The 17,805-nt window shown below is 37.7% G+C and overlaps 3 protein-coding genes across 3 annotated transcripts; all 3 read right to left on the minus strand.

Moving 5' to 3' along the window:
* Positions 1–7,762: 7,762 nt before the first annotated feature.
* LOC126689948 (pectinesterase 2-like) lies at positions 7,763–9,879 on the minus strand. Its single transcript, XM_050385101.1, has 2 exons — positions 9,684–9,879; positions 7,763–8,463 (listed from the first exon to the last, which is right to left on the minus strand). Exons 1-2 carry the CDS (start codon positions 9,877–9,879, stop codon positions 7,763–7,765), a joined length of 897 nt encoding a protein of 298 aa, XP_050241058.1.
* Positions 9,880–10,800: 921 nt separating this feature from the next.
* LOC126733128 (uncharacterized) lies at positions 10,801–13,263 on the minus strand. Its single transcript, XM_050436314.1, has 4 exons — positions 12,854–13,263; positions 12,581–12,763; positions 11,891–12,132; positions 10,801–11,211 (listed from the first exon to the last, which is right to left on the minus strand). The coding sequence occupies exons 1-4, from the start codon at positions 13,142–13,144 to the stop codon at positions 10,962–10,964; spliced, it is 966 nt and encodes a 321-aa protein (XP_050292271.1). The 5' UTR covers positions 13,145–13,263; the 3' UTR covers positions 10,801–10,961.
* Positions 13,264–14,433: 1,170 nt separating this feature from the next.
* On the minus strand, positions 14,434–16,788 carry LOC126733129 (uncharacterized). Its single transcript, XM_050436315.1, has 4 exons — positions 16,175–16,788; positions 15,900–16,082; positions 15,524–15,765; positions 14,434–14,779 (listed from the first exon to the last, which is right to left on the minus strand). The coding sequence occupies exons 1-4, from the start codon at positions 16,454–16,456 to the stop codon at positions 14,530–14,532; spliced, it is 957 nt and encodes a 318-aa protein (XP_050292272.1). The 5' UTR covers positions 16,457–16,788; the 3' UTR covers positions 14,434–14,529.
* Between the last annotated feature and the right edge of the window lie 1,017 nt (positions 16,789–17,805).

Consider the following 17,805-nt stretch of genomic DNA (forward strand, 5'->3'; position numbering starts at 1 on the left):
CCACTATAGTTTATAGAATCAGTGTGTTATCAGATGTAGGTCCTTGTTCATAATCAATCCAATTTAATCAGATTTGAATTCGTATTAGGTTTGTTATTTTTTAAAACTAACATAATTCTATTCAACACTATTTGTAACTCTAAGAATCAAATTAAAATGTTAACATGGAAAAATATGGGCTTTCAAAAGTTTACGTAGCAAAATTAGAAAAAGTCATAAAAATAAAAGGCTTTGTATAATAATAATAATAATAATTATTATTATTATTATTATTATTATTATTATTATTATTATTATTGTACGGTGTACGGTGTACGGCCATAGGCCCACTTACCTTGGGCCTAGGCCCAAGGAAATTTGGATATCACCAAGCCCAAGACCAAAGTTAGGATCGGCCCATTGCTCATAAACTCTGTATATGAATGCACCTCGCACATAAGGTGCTCGGGGAGTATCCTTACCTTGTTCAGCAATACGCCGATATCCCGAGAATGCCCTTGGGAACCATGCTGCCGAACAGTTTTTGGAGGCTAGCACCAGTTCCAATGGTTTCAACCCCATTTCCAATGGAGCATATTTCTCGTCAGGAATAATCAACTTGGGCCCCTCCCACACGAGTGAGATCAGGGGGGCAATGATGATCCCCCCACTATCCTAAAGCTATAAATAAGAAAGAGCAAGGGGGGAAAAGGGGTTGGATAATTGGAAGGTAAGAGAAGAGAGAGAAAGAGAGAACACACAAGCACGAGAGCATAAGGGTGAGGAAAGGCATCACGACAAGAGGGTAATTCCTCTTTAAGGCTGTGTTTGGTTCGCGTAAAACCATTTTCGGAAAATATTCTATTTTCCGAAAATGCTATTTTCCGGAAAGGAAAACGTTTTCATGTGTTTGGCTGTCACAAAATTCATTTTACGGAAAATTAATTTTGGTGTTTGGTTCATTTAAACATTTTACCAGAAAATGCATCAAATCCGGCAAAACGCTCATCCGACGAGCGGCACGATCGACAATCGCGATCGCGCCGCTCGTCGATCGACGAGAGACAAGTGCGCTCGTCGATCGCGATCGTCGATTGCGCCGCTCGATCGACGATCGCACAGCGCGATCTCATCGATCACGATCGTGCACCGCACCGCTCGTCGGCGCGGCGCGGCGAAATCTGGGCTCTCTCTCTCTCTCTCTCTCTCTCTCTCTCTCTCTCTTTCCGGAAGTGATTTGAAGTGAAAATGAGGGGAGAAAATGATTTCCGGGTCAAAGGTGAAAATATTGGTCAATCGGAAGTCATTTTCCGGAAAATAATATTTTCCGTGACAGCCAAACACTCCGGTTTTACGGAAAATGATTTCCGAAAACAGTTTTCACCCAATTCAAACACAGCCTAAACCTCACCTGGGAGCTACCTAGGGTAGGAAACCCAATACCGACAATATTAGTAAATTGTAAGCCCAAAACAATAGGCCCAGTTAGGGAGAAGGAATCTTGGGTACGTATAATAATAATAATAATAATTATTATTATTATTATTATTATTATAAAGATTAATTTCTCATAATTAACCTCATTAAAGTTCTATTAAATTTTTCTAGATTATACACACAAGATTTTAATTAGTTTTTTCAATGAACTAGTTATCATTTTTATTATTGGACTTATTTGATATTAATAAAGTACATAAAAAGTACTACTATCATTGTATCATTCAATAACTTATAAATTTTAATTCACATTAAGTGCTACTTAAAAAAATCAATTCATACCTATTCACATAGATCTACATATCACTTAAATAGAAAAGTGAAAGGTGTCGTGGGGTTTCTCTGACATAGGGGGCGGCTTCACAAACCCTAGACGTGCAGTAGAACGCGGTGTCTGCTTTGGGCAGTCTTCTAGTTCTCTTCGTTGCTACAGCAGTGAGTGAGAGGTGTCGTGGTCAATCATGGAAAAGCTATTTGTTTTGTGGGAGAAACTGACTTATCGAAGGGAGAGGGGAATATGTATAAGTCTGATTCTTTTGAACAGGGTAGTGGACAAGTGGTCACGGCCAAGTTTTTCACGCACAAAGCACTGAACATGGAGGCCATTGCTAGAACATTCAGGCCTCTTTGGCGGACCAAGAGTGATTTCGAAGTAAAGGATGTAGGAAACCACACGGTTTTGTTCGTGTTCTCAGATAAAACAGATGCGGAAAGAGTTCTCATGGGGGAACCATGGAGTTTTGATAAACATCTTGTTTCGCTTCGCCGCCTGGAACAGAGTATTGCGGTCAAGGATTTGGACTTCAATAGGACGCTCTTCTGGGTGCAAATCCATGATCTTCCTATTGGTGATATGAATCCTCAGTCCGCTTGTGAGATAGGTGCGATTATTGGGGAAGTACAATCGGGGATGAAAGAATGGGGAACTCAGGACGGCAGTAGTTATATGCGTATTAGAGTGTCAGTGGATACTTCGAAGCCGCTTTGTCGGGGACGAAAAATCTGTTTGAAGGATGGCACGGTTGGCTGGGTTCGGTTTAAGTATGAGAGATTGCCTAACCTGTGTTATTGGTGCGGACTCCTAACGCATAGCGATAAAGATTGTGATCTGTGGGTTTAGAGTAGAGGAAGCTTGACTGAGAGTGATCAGCAATATGGAGGCTGGTTGCGTGCCCCATCTGCCAACTCCAAGAAGTGCTCAGTAGTCCGGGTTAAGGGCAGTGTTGTTTCGACAGATAAGGAAGTTCACTCTTCTTCACTGGCTAGGGGTAAGGAGATGGATACTAGTGAGATAGTAGTGGTTGACCGATGCAAGGAGAATGAAAACCAAGAAGGCTTGTGTGAGGAGCAACCCGGGCTAAAGGTAAATGAGGCAGATCCTGATCCAATGCCGGAACAAAATTTGAATGTTCAACAGAATTTTGAGGATAAGTTAAACGAAATTGATGTGGAATTGGCTAGGTTCGATGGTAATGCTGATTGTGAAGGATCTAATGGTGGTAGTGAAGGAGTTAAGGAAGGAATAGACGTTGATTCGGGGGTTTTTTTGACAGCATCCATAGGTACTGTGCAGGAAGGGGTTGGGGATGGTGTTACTAAGATTGTAGTTATGAATGGAGTGCTTGATGAGACTGATGCATTGGGAGGCCTGGTTAGAACTTGGAAGCGTTTGGCCCGTGAGAAGGCTTCATTGGTTAAGGTTAGTCCTCCACTTACTGTAAAAAGGGGCATTCAGGATAGTCTGGAGGGGTTGGAAGAATTGGTTCCTAAGAAGCGACGATGTGCTAACATCAAAAATAAAGAAACGGTGGAGGCTGGAGTCCAGCCCCGCCGAGGCCAATGAGTTGCTTAGCTTGGAATTGCCGTGGGCTTGGGAACCCGCGTGCAAAAAGAGAGCTTGAGGATTTGATTCAAGCACAAGGTCCCCTAATTGTTTTTTTATCTGAGACGTGGGCTGATAAGGAACAATTAGAAAGTTTGAAAGTTAAAATTAAGTATGCTGGTTTATTTTATGTTCAAAGCCAGGATAGAGGGGGTGGGTTGGCTCTTTTTTGGAAGCATGGTGTTTCAGTTTGGGTAGATAGTTTTTCGCGTTTCCATATTGATGCGGTGGTCAATGGGGTACATTGGAAGTTTGGAGATTCACTGGGTTCTATGGCGAACCGGATACTAATGAAAGGATGGAGGCTTGGAATATGCTTAGAATGTTACATTCAAAACCTCATCTGCCTTGGGTTTGCATAGGAGATTTTAATGAAATCCTTTTCTCTGAAGAAAAGAGAGGGGGGCGAGTTCGTCCACATTGCCAAATGCAAGCTTTCCGAGATGTTTTAGATGTGTGTGGTTTTATGGATTTAGGGTTTACAGGTCCGGAATTCACATGGCAAGGAGTGAGGCATAGGCAGGTTATTTCAGAACGTTTGGATAGGGGAGTGGCGAATTATAATTAGATGGCAAAATTTCCTACGGCAACCATTCGACACCTTCATTGTATTTCCTCAGATCATCGGCCACTCTTGTTGACGTTGAATCCGAATGGTGAGTTGGCTAGGTGGAAAAGAAAGCCGTTTTGCTTTGAAGAAATGTGGCTGGCGGACCAAGGCTGGCGGACCAAGGCTGTGGTGACATAGTTCGTCGGGCTTGGGACATTGGGACGGATGGGCACAAGATGTATAAGGTGGTGACTAAGATAAAGAAGTGTAAAAAAATGTTGAAATTATGGAGTAAGGATCACTTTGGTAATGTGAAAAACCAAATCAAAGCTAAGAAGGACCTATTATGGAGGGATGAGGAGGCATCGGCAAAAGGTGGAGATTACGGTATAGTAGTTCAATTGAGGAGGGAGCTTAATATCTTACTTGACAAAGAACACCGCATGTGGGTCCAACGATCTAGAACCCAATGGCTTGCTAATGGGGACAGGAATACTCATTATTTTCATGGGGTGGCCACAAATAGAAAACGCAAGAACTTTATAAAGGGTATTATGGATATGCATGGCACTTGGGTCACGGATGAGGAGACTATTGGAGCCACTTTTGTGGACTTTTATTCCAAGCTGTTTACTACATCTTGTCCATCAGAATTAGAAAGAGTTTTGGAGGGAGTCCAACCCGTGGTCAATGACACTATGAATGCTGATCTTACAAAGCCGTATGTCCAGGAAGAGGTTGATGTGGCAATTAAGCAAATGGCACATTTGAAAGCACCAGGTCCGGATGGAATGCCCCCTCTCTTCTTTCAAACATTTTGGCCTGATATTGGAAGGGATGTGTCTGAAGCTGTGCTTTCTTGTCTCAACTCAGGTACAATTTTAAAGTCAATAAATCACACATTTATTACTTTGATTCCTAAAGTTAAAAATCCTGAAACCGTTGCTCAATTTAGGCCTATCAATCTATGTAATGTTATTTATAAAATCCTGAGTAAAGTTATTGCGAATAGACTTAAGCCAATCTTGAATTCTATTATTTTGGAGGCTCAGAGTGCTTTTGTGGTTGACAGAGTTATTATTGATAATATTTTGATTGCTTTTGAATCCCTTCACCATATGAAAACTCAGTGTTCAGGTAATACAGGTTTTATGGCCTTAAAACTTGATATGAGTAAAGCCTATGACAGGGTGGAATGGGTCTTCTTGGAGAAAATTTTATTGAAGATGGGTTTTCATGAGACTTGGGTGGCTATGATTATGCAATGCATCACAACAGTCTCTTACTCGATTATGGTGACTGGTGAACCCAAGGGTCTTATACACCCTTCTCGGGGTTTACGGCAAGGAGACCCTTTATCTCCCTTTTTGTTTTTATTTTGCGTAGAAGGATTGAATGCTCTCCTCACTCAGGCTGCTAGAGCTGGAGAAATTCGTGGCTACTCTATTTGTAGGTCGGGACCGAAAATCACCCATCTCTTTTTTGCCGAAGACTGCTTGCTATTTTGTAGAGCAACCTCTTCTGAGTGTGAAAAAATCCAGAATATCCTTACCTTGTATGAAGGGGCTTCGGGGCAACAAGTTAATTCTGATAAGACTACGGCTTTCTTTAGTCGTAATACTTCTGAGGCGATATAGGGGGAGCTTCAAATTTTGTTGGGAGTACCGGTTATTAGAAATTATGAGAAATACTTGGGTCTTCCCTCTTTTGTGGGGCGACAGAAGAAAGCTTGCTTTAATCAGATTAAGGAGCGAATTTGGGCTAAGATGCAAGGTTGGAAGAAGAAATTACTTTCCCAAGCGGGTAAGGAAGTGATGATTAAAGCTGTAATTCAATCCATTCCAACGTACTCCATGAGTGTTTTTAGACTTCCCATTGGTCTTCTCAAGGATATAGAAGCAATGATTCGAAAGTTTTGGTGGGGGTGTTCGGAGAATTCCAAGAAAATTCATTGGGTCAAATGGGAAACACTTTGCTCTTCAAAATCGGTGGGAGGTATGGGTTTTCGAGACTTGAGAATGTTCAACAATGCTATGTTGGGAAAGCAAGTGTGGCGACTTTTTCATGTGAGAAATTCTCTGGTTTTCAAGGTCCTTCAAGCTAAGTATTTTCCTTCGGGTAACATCTTTGATGCGGAGATACCTCCTCGTTGCTCCTTTGCTTGGAGAAGTATCCTACAAGCTCGCAAGGGGGTCTTAAGGGGCGCACGATGGAGAGTGGGCGATGGGCAGAATATTCATATATGGCAGCACCGTTGGTTGCCATCTGAAGGGGGTGGACGTGTTATTTCACCACAGCTGGACCCATCTGTGCGACTGGTGAGTGATCTGTTTCTACCTAGTTCGACAACTTGGAACGAGACCCTTATTGATCAGCATTTCTATCCGTGGGAAGCAGCAGCCATTAAAAGTATCCCAGTTAGCCCGTTTGGAGCTGTAGATGCTTTGATTTGGCCATTGACGTCTGATGGTGAATATACGGTCAAAAGTGCTTATCAGTTGCTATCTATGTTAAAGCAACAAGAGCAAGCTAGTCCGTCGGATATGGAGGCAGGGAAAAGTCTGTGGAATGGCATTTGGAAGCTTTGGGTAACAAAAAAAATGAGGCACTTCCTGTGGAGAGCGGTTCAAAATTCCTTACCCACTAAACTCAACTTGTATAAGTGTCAGGTGGTGTCTGATGGATGCTGTGACGTCTGCAGAACCTGCCTTGAAGACAATACCCATGCCTTGTGGTATTGTGATGTTGCACGGGCTATATGGCAGACGGATGTTTGTTTTAATTTTATTCAAACTAAAAAATTGTCTACCTTTGCAGACATTGTTCAGTTCCTGTGTTCGCATGGTTCTTCTAATCTGTTTACTCGGTTTGCCATGGTTGCTTGGAGCATATGGGAGCGTCGTAATAGGTTGTGAGTGGGACAACCCTCATGGAAGGTAGATGAAGTAGTTCAGCGAGCTTCAGAGCTCCTTCACGAGTTCTAGGATGTGCAGAAGCTGGTTCGTCAGGATGTTGGTCGAAGTGAGGATTTACGATGGAAGCCACCTGACTTTGGCCTTTATAAAATCAATTTCGATGGTGCTGTGTTTGGTGATCAGGTTAGTGCAGGTATTGAGGTGGCCATTAGAGATTGGGAGGGTCAGATCATCGCTGCCTTGAGCCAGAAAGTGCGGTATCCGAGCTCGATGGATTTGGTAGAGGCCTTAGCTGCGCGTAGAGCAATCAGCTTTGCCAAAGAACTTAGTATTCATCAGTTGGTGATTGAAGGTGACTTTGTGCGAGTTATATAGGCGATTAATGGGTCTAGACCAGTTCGGACTATGTATGGTCATGTTATAGATGATATTTGTTTTTTGTCGTCTTCTATTTCTTGTAGTTTTTTACATGTTAAGCGTAAGGGTAATAGATTAGCTCATGCCCTCGCTTGTCGAGCAGTTTCATCTGCAAATACTGATGTGTGGTTAGAAGATCTACCACAGGATTTGGATGATGTTTTTCAGCTTGATTTTCAGTAATAAAGTGTCTTTACCTTTTTCTCAAAAAAAAAAAAAAAAGATCTACATATCACTTTTTTAATTCATATTGTCATTTAAGTTTTCTATAAATATTTATTAGAATGTAAACCAATTAAATTCAACCAAGTTTTTGCCAACTTGAGAGAGAGAGTAATACCTATGTATAGCACGAGTTATAAGCTAGTATAAAATAAAAGAAAAATAATGAAATTAAACAAAAACAATTAAAAAAAAAAACTTAAGATATTCACAGGAAAGAATTATCATAACTTATTCAACACATTGTAAATTATTTTATTGGACAATTGTTGATTTTTATTTTAATATATACAATATTCACTATCCTATTAGACCAGGAACAAACGGAATTCCCGAACTTGGTAGCCAAATGGTTCCGTTGATAAAGTTTTCAACAGTATAGGGTTTCACTTCTTCGGAGTTTTTGGCAATATGATACCCAGGCCATTGAACCCTTCCTTTAGTATTAGCTCCTGGGCCACGGTTGGCATATTCTATGTAATTTAGTGTGGACAATGCTTTCTTATCACCACTCTCAAGCCACCCTTTAGGGTCTATCAACTTATCAAGAAAACTTTCCATTACAATGGTTTGAGAACAGTTATACCATGGCCTCCCTAAGAATGCTTTGGTTTGGTTTAGGTAGGGTTCAAGATCTTTGTCAGCCTTAACAGTGCAATTGTGTAGCACTATTCCATTTGTGTCATTGACCTTTCCACGACCTTGGGCTGTAATCACAAGTAAGTTGCCTGAGTTTGAGCGTTTTCTCAGATAAATGTTACAGTTTTGGAAGACAACATGTGCGAATCCAAATATGAAATCTACTGTGCCATAGATATCACATTCGCGGAAAAAGTGAATGCCATATGCAGTCAACAATGTATCTTGGTATCCTTGTATGGAACATTGATAAAGTGCAATTCTGTCACCGGCTAATCTAAGTGCCACAGCTTGGCCACCATCGGGTCCGACATAATTCACAAATCTGATGCCTTTGACCAACACATCGTTGGCACTAATATCTGAACGAAGAAACATAAGTAAAAATAATCAATAATTGGGGAGGGGGAAATCCTTTTTACTTAACAGAAAGAAAAATTCTAGAAATTAAACGTTTAGACCAGAACTCTTATAAGGGACAAACCTAGGATTTTAAGCTAGTAGAGGCCAGAGTATAAAGTAAATAAAAAAATTTAAAAAAAAAAACTCCAAATAAGCATTATTAAAAAATTATAAATACTCAAAATCATTATTTCTAAATACATTAAGATGTAACCATTTACTAACAAAGACGAAAACAAAAACAAAATAATACATTTTTTTTTTTTTAATACTAGGCTAGCTAGGATTTTTTTTTTTTTTTTTTTTTTTTTTGTGTGTGTGTGTGTGGAAATTAGAGCATTCATAGTGGTGGTGCTAAAAACTTTAGCTATTAGCATCTCAAAAAACTACTTTATCTATTTAACTACTTCATTTTACAATACATCCAATATCAAATGTTCTATTTTTTTTTTATCACTTTATCTAAAATAATATAAACAACTCATTAAAATAATAAAGAAAGAGAGAGAATTTGATTTTTTTAATTGAAGGAAGAGATATAATCTTGATAAAATATTGTATTTTATTATCAACAACTTGCTATAGTCAATTGGTATTTATACCAGTTTAGCAAAAAATTTAACTTCTCCAATAACACATGATTTTTTGGTTCTTTGGTGACAAAATAGTTTTGTTTTGCTAAAATACAATCACCATTATAAATGTTTTTATTGTTTTTGTTAAGTTTTTGGGTTAGATAGTTGCTATTTGGATGATGCTAGCTAGGCTTATTGAAGAGAATGGAGACTTAAGGTTTTAAAAGGGCCTAATTACAAAAATTAAACATATAATAACTATAAAAAATAAAAATAAAAATTGGACCCGGGGGGCCCAGGCCCCACATGGGTCCGTCCTTGACTCTTATGTAGCCGATTATGAGTGGTGGATCCATGTAAAAGTAATTGTTTGCCACTCATGATCATTCACTTCAACAAATTAGAGCTAAAACTGTGACCAATGGTATAGCCATAGAAGAATTGTTGTAGAATGAATAAGGTTGTATATAAATATAAAGATGTACGTAAAAATACAGTAGCTGAAAATTAATAAGTGAATAAGACATTACCCACTGTAGCCGAATCTGAAGTTGAGTGAACAGTTTTTGCGCTATTGTTGAATTGAATAATTGTTTTGTCCATACCTTCTCCAATGAGGACTAAATTTGACTTATTTTGTCCTATAAAAATGGCTTCATTGTATGTTCCTGCTTTTATTAAAACCACATATGGATCATTTCTATTAACTGGTATCTGTGAGATGGCTTCGCTGATTGTACCAAAGTTACCACTTCCATCAGTGGCAATTGTGACATTGGGAGTGCCATAAGTGGCAACCATGACATTAGGAGGGCAAGAGAGAAGGCTACCAAACAGGGAAAATAGTGTGAATGCAAATACTAACATATTAGTATTTAGTGCCATTGGCAAAACAAGTAATCAGAGAGACCGAATTTGAACTTCTAAATTCTAATGTAGAGTGTGCAAAACCATGAACAGTATTACAGTCTATTTATAATGTCGAGGGCAATAAGAAAACACTATCTCCTTGTGCACCTGTAAATCCATAAACTCCTTTGTTGACGCTTTCATTAGTGTGAAAAATTATCTTTGTTTCTCATCATTATTACTTTCTAGTAATAATTAATATTATGGGAGTCCCTTTTGCTAGTTTAAGATAAAGAACCGCCCCTAACCATTACTGATGAAAGCATTTGATTGCATGGACATTTCCTATCAATACAGTTTTTTTTTTTTTTTTGTGGGGGAGGGGGGATAGATAGAATTGCTGCATGGAAATTGCCTATCAAGATATGTTATATTTGATAGATAGGATTGCTTGCATGGAAATTGGGCTATCATATCATAGCTTTTTTTTTTAGATAGGATTATTATTCATAACAAGTACGAATTTCTTTTGAAAACTGCGAAGTTTTCATAGTCATGAAATATTAATTTCTAGTAGTAGTTAATATCGTGCATCCCTTTTATTCGTTGATGATAATGAACTTTCCTAATAATTAATGACCATGAGATGCATTATACGTACTGTTGAAAGCATTTGCTTGCATGGAAATTGCTTACCAAGGCTTTTTTTTTTTTTTTTTTTTTTTTGGTTATAGATAGGATTTGTTTGAATGGAGATTAAGCTATCAAAGGGCTTTTATTTTTTTGCATAGATAGGATTGTTTCTTTTGGATGGACATTAGGCTATAGATAGAATTTTTTTTGCTTTGGATAGATAGGATTATTCATAACAAGTACAAAAAATTTGTAAGTTTTCATAGCATTGATTATTAATTTCTAGTATAGAATAAACATGTATGATGGAGAATATCTAATAATCAAAGATTGCCTTCATGTATAATAATTATTGAAGAAGAAATTAAGGCACAACTCTGCTTCAAACACCAGGAAATCCATTAATCCATGGTAAATTTGCGAAGGAAGGAAAGTATTTCATCCGAGACTTCTTGAGCTTTCTCCTGTTGGATAAAATGGTGCCCGTCTATAATAACAACTTCGAGGTTGGGGACAAATCTCTTGAAAACATCTCCCGTCACATATTCCCTTGTACCAATGGATTCAAAACCAATATCTTTGTCACCTATTATGAACTTTGTTGGGACAGTAATTTTTGATCCTTGCCATGGTGCCAGAAGTTCCCAATTCCTGTCACATTTTTGGAAGTAGCTGATTAAACATAGTAATGGTACAGGCCTCCAATGTTCATAAAAATTTAGGAGATTTAAGTTTATGTGGGATTGACCAATCCAAATTTCAGTCAGTATAAGATGATTCATTTCTAGGAGGCTTTTGAGTATTGACTTTTGAGCAATTAGAATTCAGTTTTAGATGACTTGGTCAATAATATCTACTTAATTATACCCAAATGAACATTAGGAGTCAATGAGGTATATCTCCAGCCAAGTAATAAAATAAATAAAAACCTATGCTGCGATTTTGCAGACACAATTTGTTTATTTATTTGTTAAAATAATTAATGAGAATGAGAAAACTAAGCAGATGAATGACTAGGTTTAAGTTCCAAATCCACCTCAATCTAGAAAAATAATCATTTACTTTGCAGAGAAATGTATTTTGATTTTTTTTTTTTTTTTTTTTTTTTTTTTTTTTTTTTTTTTTTTGCATTCTGCATTTTGCTAAATGTGCCTAGAATTTGTTATTTCATATTGCTACACCTTTTAGTTATGCTGCAATCCAATATTTTTATTAGATGCTAAATCCTAACTCAAGCTCATATATAGATTGAATTATTGAAAGTAATTTGCTTGATTGCATCTCTTTTGAATGTTAAAATTAGGAAGTCCCAAGGTGTGTATGGACTTACAGGTTCATGGCTCGATAATAATTGAGAGGACCTGTGAAGCCAGACTCTTGGAACTTGTCAGCATAGACCTGGAGTTCCTCCTCAGTAATCCATTTTGGCAACACTGATGGTGTCTCTAGATAATCAATGATTTCCATTCCCGGAGGAGCTACCAGATAATCTGTCTTGGTTAAGAGCAAGAACTTCTTCATCACCGTCAAATAATCATACCTTGCAAAAGCCTTCTCTGCTCTTCCTGGCTCCTACTCAACCAAACACATCATTTAGATATTTACCAACTAATTATAGTCGCATACAATACAAGTATGCAACATATGTACATACATTATACATTACACATGAAAATGTATTTCTGAAGTACAGCTAATGTGCTATTCCAAGTCCAAGCCAATAAAAACACGTCACCTAATATACATATGTGCATCTCTGTGTTAAGTAACACAGTCAAATAAAAATCTTATGTTTTACTCTAAATGTTACATTTTATACTTCACCAATCATAGCTTCTCATACTTTTTTTTCTTTTTCTTTTTTTCATGTTATAAATTAACCATAATTTAAAATGTATACATGTATATATATATATAAAGACAGATAACATACTCTTTGTTAGTGAAGCATAAAGTGAAATATAAGAGTGGGATAGACGATTTGTATTTCACATACATATACAAATATAGGCATATATACCTGGAACTGATAGACGTAGCAACCATCACCAAAAAGTTCTCTGAAATAATCAACAACTCCAGAAGTTTGAGATCTTTGAAAGTATGGAGCAGATAGATTAACTAGCGCCTTAACTCTATCTGGCCTGAACAAGCTCAGATACCACCCAGCAGTCGCTCCCCAATCATGGCCCACCACAAATACCTTTTCAGTTAATAAAATTATTAAGACAGAGATACATGCCTATATAGTTATATTGATATACAAATCTATATGCATGCATATAAATCATACCTGTTGTTCACCAAAATGGTCAAGTAGGCCTATGAGGTCACCCACAAGATGTATTAGAGAGTATGAGTTGGGATTGAGAGGTGAGTCAGAGTCACCATAGCCTCTTAAGTCAGGTGCAACCACATGATAACCATGATTGGCCAAGAAGCTGATTTGGTGGCGCCATGAATACCAAGTTTCAGGGAAGCCATGAAGAAGAAGCACTAGTGGTCCTGTCCCTTGCTCTGCTACATGTATCCATATCCCGTTGGTTTTGACCCTTTGGTGATTCACATTGATTAACTCACTCATGGTCTCTCTCTGGCTTCTCTCAAACCCCACACAGAGGGAGAGAGGGAGAGAGAGAGAAAAAAAAAAGAGAGTGGTGCTCAATCAAATCAATGGCGGCTCAATCAGCATGATTGTGAATAATTGAATTGTATTGTATTAGAAATTTTTAGGAGGTTGGTGAGTTTGGTTGTAAAAGTCAAATTTGATAACTTTGACGCACGTACACTAGGCAAAGAAATGGAATGACTAGTTTTATGACCAACGCGCTTTTACACGCTTGATTTTCAAACCACGGAGGGAAATAATCAAATAGAGCTTTCACATTCATATTCTCAAAAAAATAAGTAGAGCTTTCACATGTCAATAACATATGAGTTGAAATGGTTCTAGCAAAGCTGAAATTTATTGTGTATTCTTTTTTTTTTTTTTTGGATAAAGGTGTACTACATAATTATTTCACATAAATTTGATTCTTATATAAAATCCATTTTCATGTGAGTAAGGTATAGTACACTAAATGTACGGAACAATTTCTCCTAATAGCGGGCTGTGACGGGAATACTTGGAAAACAGTATGAAAAATCACTAGCTGGTGAAGACAAATACCTAGTTGAATTCCTATATATAAGGCTGGCCATTTACAAATTTGTACACATAAAGCATAGTCCCCGACTGGTACTTTAAAAATCAACCTTCATTAGCTAAAAGGTTGTCTATGTATTTCAAATTCAAGAAAGTGAAAAATAAAACAATATACATAAACCCATTCCATATTTTTGTAGCACATTTGTTGAAAACAAGAAGCAAGGTGGTTCTCAGCAACAGGGAAAGCTTCAAGATGCAGCTGTGGCAAGTAGCAGTGATCAAGTGGTTACTGCCGAATCAGGATGGGCTAGCAAAGAATTAATGGACCTGATTGAAGCAGTACCTTACTATGATCAATTCATCCGTTCATTCGAGGAGATGAAGTAGTTGCAAAATTGATTAGCTAAGACGCACGTGTACCATTTCGATAGGATTTGTTGTAACTGCTTTTCCCTCCATTTTGGGAGTTTGTTATTTTGTTTAGCTTGTTTAGATCATGTATATATAGGAGCAGTGGTAGTGAATTATATTCATTGGATTGTATTCATTTTCTCTGATCAATAAAATTCAGTTTTCTGTTTAGAAAGAGAGAGAGAGTTCTGGAATTTTACTACATTTTTGGAGCCAAGAGAGAGGAAGATCAATTACACTAAATTTTTGCCTCAAGATAAATCTAATGTAACTTGTTAATAGGCAGCCATCAGAAATTGTTTGTGCTATGTATAAGAATTAAGAAGTTTAATTTTTTATTCAAGATTGCTTACATGATATAATTATCAAAGATGCAGGTTACAAATACAATTAAACTAAAGACAAATCCATTAGTCCACAGAAATTTTGGAAAGAAAGGAAAGAATTTCGTGTGAGACTTCTTGAGCTCTCTCTTGATGGATAAAATGGTGACCATCTAGAATAACAACTTCGAGGTTGGGGACAAGGCTCTTGAAAACATCTCCTTCCACATATTCCTTTGTGCCAAGAGTTTCAAAACCAATATCTTTGTCACCAGCAATGAACTTTGTTGGAACGGTTATTTTTGATCCTTGCCATGGTGCAAGATACTCCCAATTCCTGTCATCATTTCAATGGTAACATAACTAAGGCATGGGCAACAATATAGGTAAATCAAAGGCTTAGGCTGATGGACCTTATTCGGAAAAATCATGGAGGACCTTATTCTGATGTTATTAAAGAAGACAAATATTTACATGCCTCATCTTTATACTAGCCCAAACATTGCCGTTCTTCCTTGCCACTTCAAAGTATAAAATTTTATTTCTGTTGTTCCAATGAAATTGTCTTGGACAATAATTTACAAATATTTCTCAAATGATAATTTATGAAAAAGTCATATTGGTCCTATGCTAGTCTGCAAATATTTCTCTCAAGAAGTATCTGTTGTTTCGTGTGAGAATTTTATGGTGGATATGGATTGATTGTTGTTGTTGTATGTGGATTGATCAACTACTTAAGTTGAATCTTGACAAAAATAATCATTTCAAAGATGAATTAGAGCTTGTACATTCCGGGGAATGCAACTGGTGGGGGGGTCAACGGTCAACACACCTTAAAACAAATCAGTTGTGCTCATCAGATGGAATATGCTCTAGTGATAGAGAAACTTACATGCAAACAAATTAAGATGTAAATTAGATAATAAGGTGTGTGGAAGCTTTCACAGCAGACGTTCCAAGAGATTTGTTTCAATCCTTATCATTTTTCTTGTATTTTGAATTAAACAAAGAAAGTTTTATTTCAGAAATCAATCTTAGATTAAAAGGGAAAATTTTTTTGAAGACTAGTGATTATACTTACAAATCCATGGCACGGTAATAGTTGAAAGGACCAGTAAAACCAGATTCCAGAAATTTGTCTGCATAGACCTGGAGGTCCTCTTCAGTAATCCATGATGGCAACAATGATGGAGTCTCCAGATAATCAATGATCTCCATGCCTGGAGGAGCTACCAGATTATCTGTTCTGTTTAAGAGCAAGAACTTCTTCATCACTGTCAAATAATCATACCTTGCAAATGACCACTCTGCTCTTCCTGGTTCCTTCTCAAACAACCCCACAAAAAGCTCCAATTATATACAATCCTATACATGTCCCTATATTGTAGTGGTACACACATGAAAAAATCAAAAAGGCAAGCACATATGAATGTTGGCATATGGGGAAGTAGGAGTACCTGGAATTGAAAGACATGACTTCCTTCTCCAATCATTTGTCTGACAGATTCAATAGGTTTAGCATTTGAAGATCTTGGAAAGTATGGAACATTTAAAGTGACTAGTCCCTTCACTCTATCAGGCCTAAATAGGCTCAAATGCCATCCAGCAATTGCTCCCCAGTCAGTTCCCACCACAAATGCCTTCCCAAATCACAAAAATTAGAACAGTTAAAATCCCTCTCATTACAAACAAACACATAGATATACATGTACATATAAACATAGTATAGTACCTGTTGTTGATCAAAATGGTCAAGAAGACCAATAAGGTCTCCAACAAGGTGTACGACCGTGTAGGAGTTGGGGCTGAGTGGAGAATCAGAGTCCCCATAGCCTCTCATATCAGGTGCAACCACATGATAGCCATGGTTAGCCAAGTATGTTATCTGGTGGCGCCAAGAGTACCAAATCTCTGGGAATCCATGAAGCAGAAGAACAAGTGGCCCTTTCCCTTGTTCTGCTATATGCATCCATATCCCGTTGGTTTTGATCCTTTGGTGGTTAACTTCACTCATGGTCCTAACTCCTCAAATTTCACACGCATACATACCCAGAGACAAGAATTGTTCAATGATTGCAAGCCATGGTAAGGGTGTTCATAAATGATTTATAAAAATTGCATCTTGCTTTGGTCCTTTGGAGAAAGACGCAAAAGTTGTTTAATATGATGGCAAAGGATGATGGCAAAAGTCAAAGGCGAGAAATTTGACTTTAAATTAAGGGAAAAGAAGTTAATTATCTCATATATTATTAGGTGGGAGCACGGTCCAAGTGCAGTAGGTGATCCGCTTATAAAATGAATCCATGTGTCATGCACATAATTTTTTCTCACATTGAATAATTCTTTCTTTTACCAAATTCTGAGAGTGAGACACACTTCAAGTGAAGCAGAATGCAGCAAACATGCCAAAAGGCCCAAAACTCCCTTTACTAAGGAACTATTTCAATTTCTCTACCCAAAAAAAAAAAAAAAAATGAATTACTTCAATGGTAATTGAAAACTTTTACAGAACAATTATACACACGACAAGCATGTATACTATTGAAATGAGAATGGTAAGATCACTTTGCAGCCAAATCAACAGCAGAGACAAAATTTAACCGTGTGGACATTAGCACCACTTTATTATTAGAAAACAGAAAAAGGATCAATGGATTAAATTTATGTGCAGGTATTGTACCAAACACCTCTCATCTTCTCACCTGGGAAACAACCCCCCCCCCCCCCCCCCCAAAAAAAAAAAACACACACACACACATATATATATATATATATATGAGGAGTTCATTAGCAACCAATTGTTGCTATTCCTTGACATTCAGACTACAGCTACTGAGAAGTGAGAACAAAAAGAACAGAAACAAAGTTTTATTGGATTAATGATTATCAAAGTTTTATGGACATTGATTACACAACTAATGATGGAGAATCCTCCCTTTACACATATATCCTTCCAACCCCCAATTCTTCAATGTCTAGGATTTTGATCATTGAACTATCCAAGCCTAAAACTTTGTCAAACTAAAAGCCATATTAAAAAAAACAATTGATGTATATCTCCAACAATCAAGGACTAAAACTTCTCAAACTACTCACTAAAATCAAAGAAGAAGGGGGGGTGGTGGTGGGGTGTTAATAGAGGGGAAAATATTTGCTCACAGAGAAAAAATGCAAACAAACCTTAGTCCCACACCGCCCAAAAACAAAAAACAAGACCACTTCATATGCGAGAGAGTCCAACTGGCCAATCGCCGAGCTCGGAAGTGTGAGCTTGTAACCTAAACAGGGGCATAAGGGTAATGGAACAATGGTCCAACTCGACTGGTCGGGTGCGAGGGGGCTTAATGCTAGCTCGCCCGTTCC

This window comes from Quercus robur, chromosome 6, assembly GCF_932294415.1.
Source record: "Quercus robur chromosome 6, dhQueRobu3.1, whole genome shotgun sequence".
NCBI classification, from domain to species: Eukaryota; Viridiplantae; Streptophyta; class Magnoliopsida; order Fagales; family Fagaceae; genus Quercus; species Quercus robur.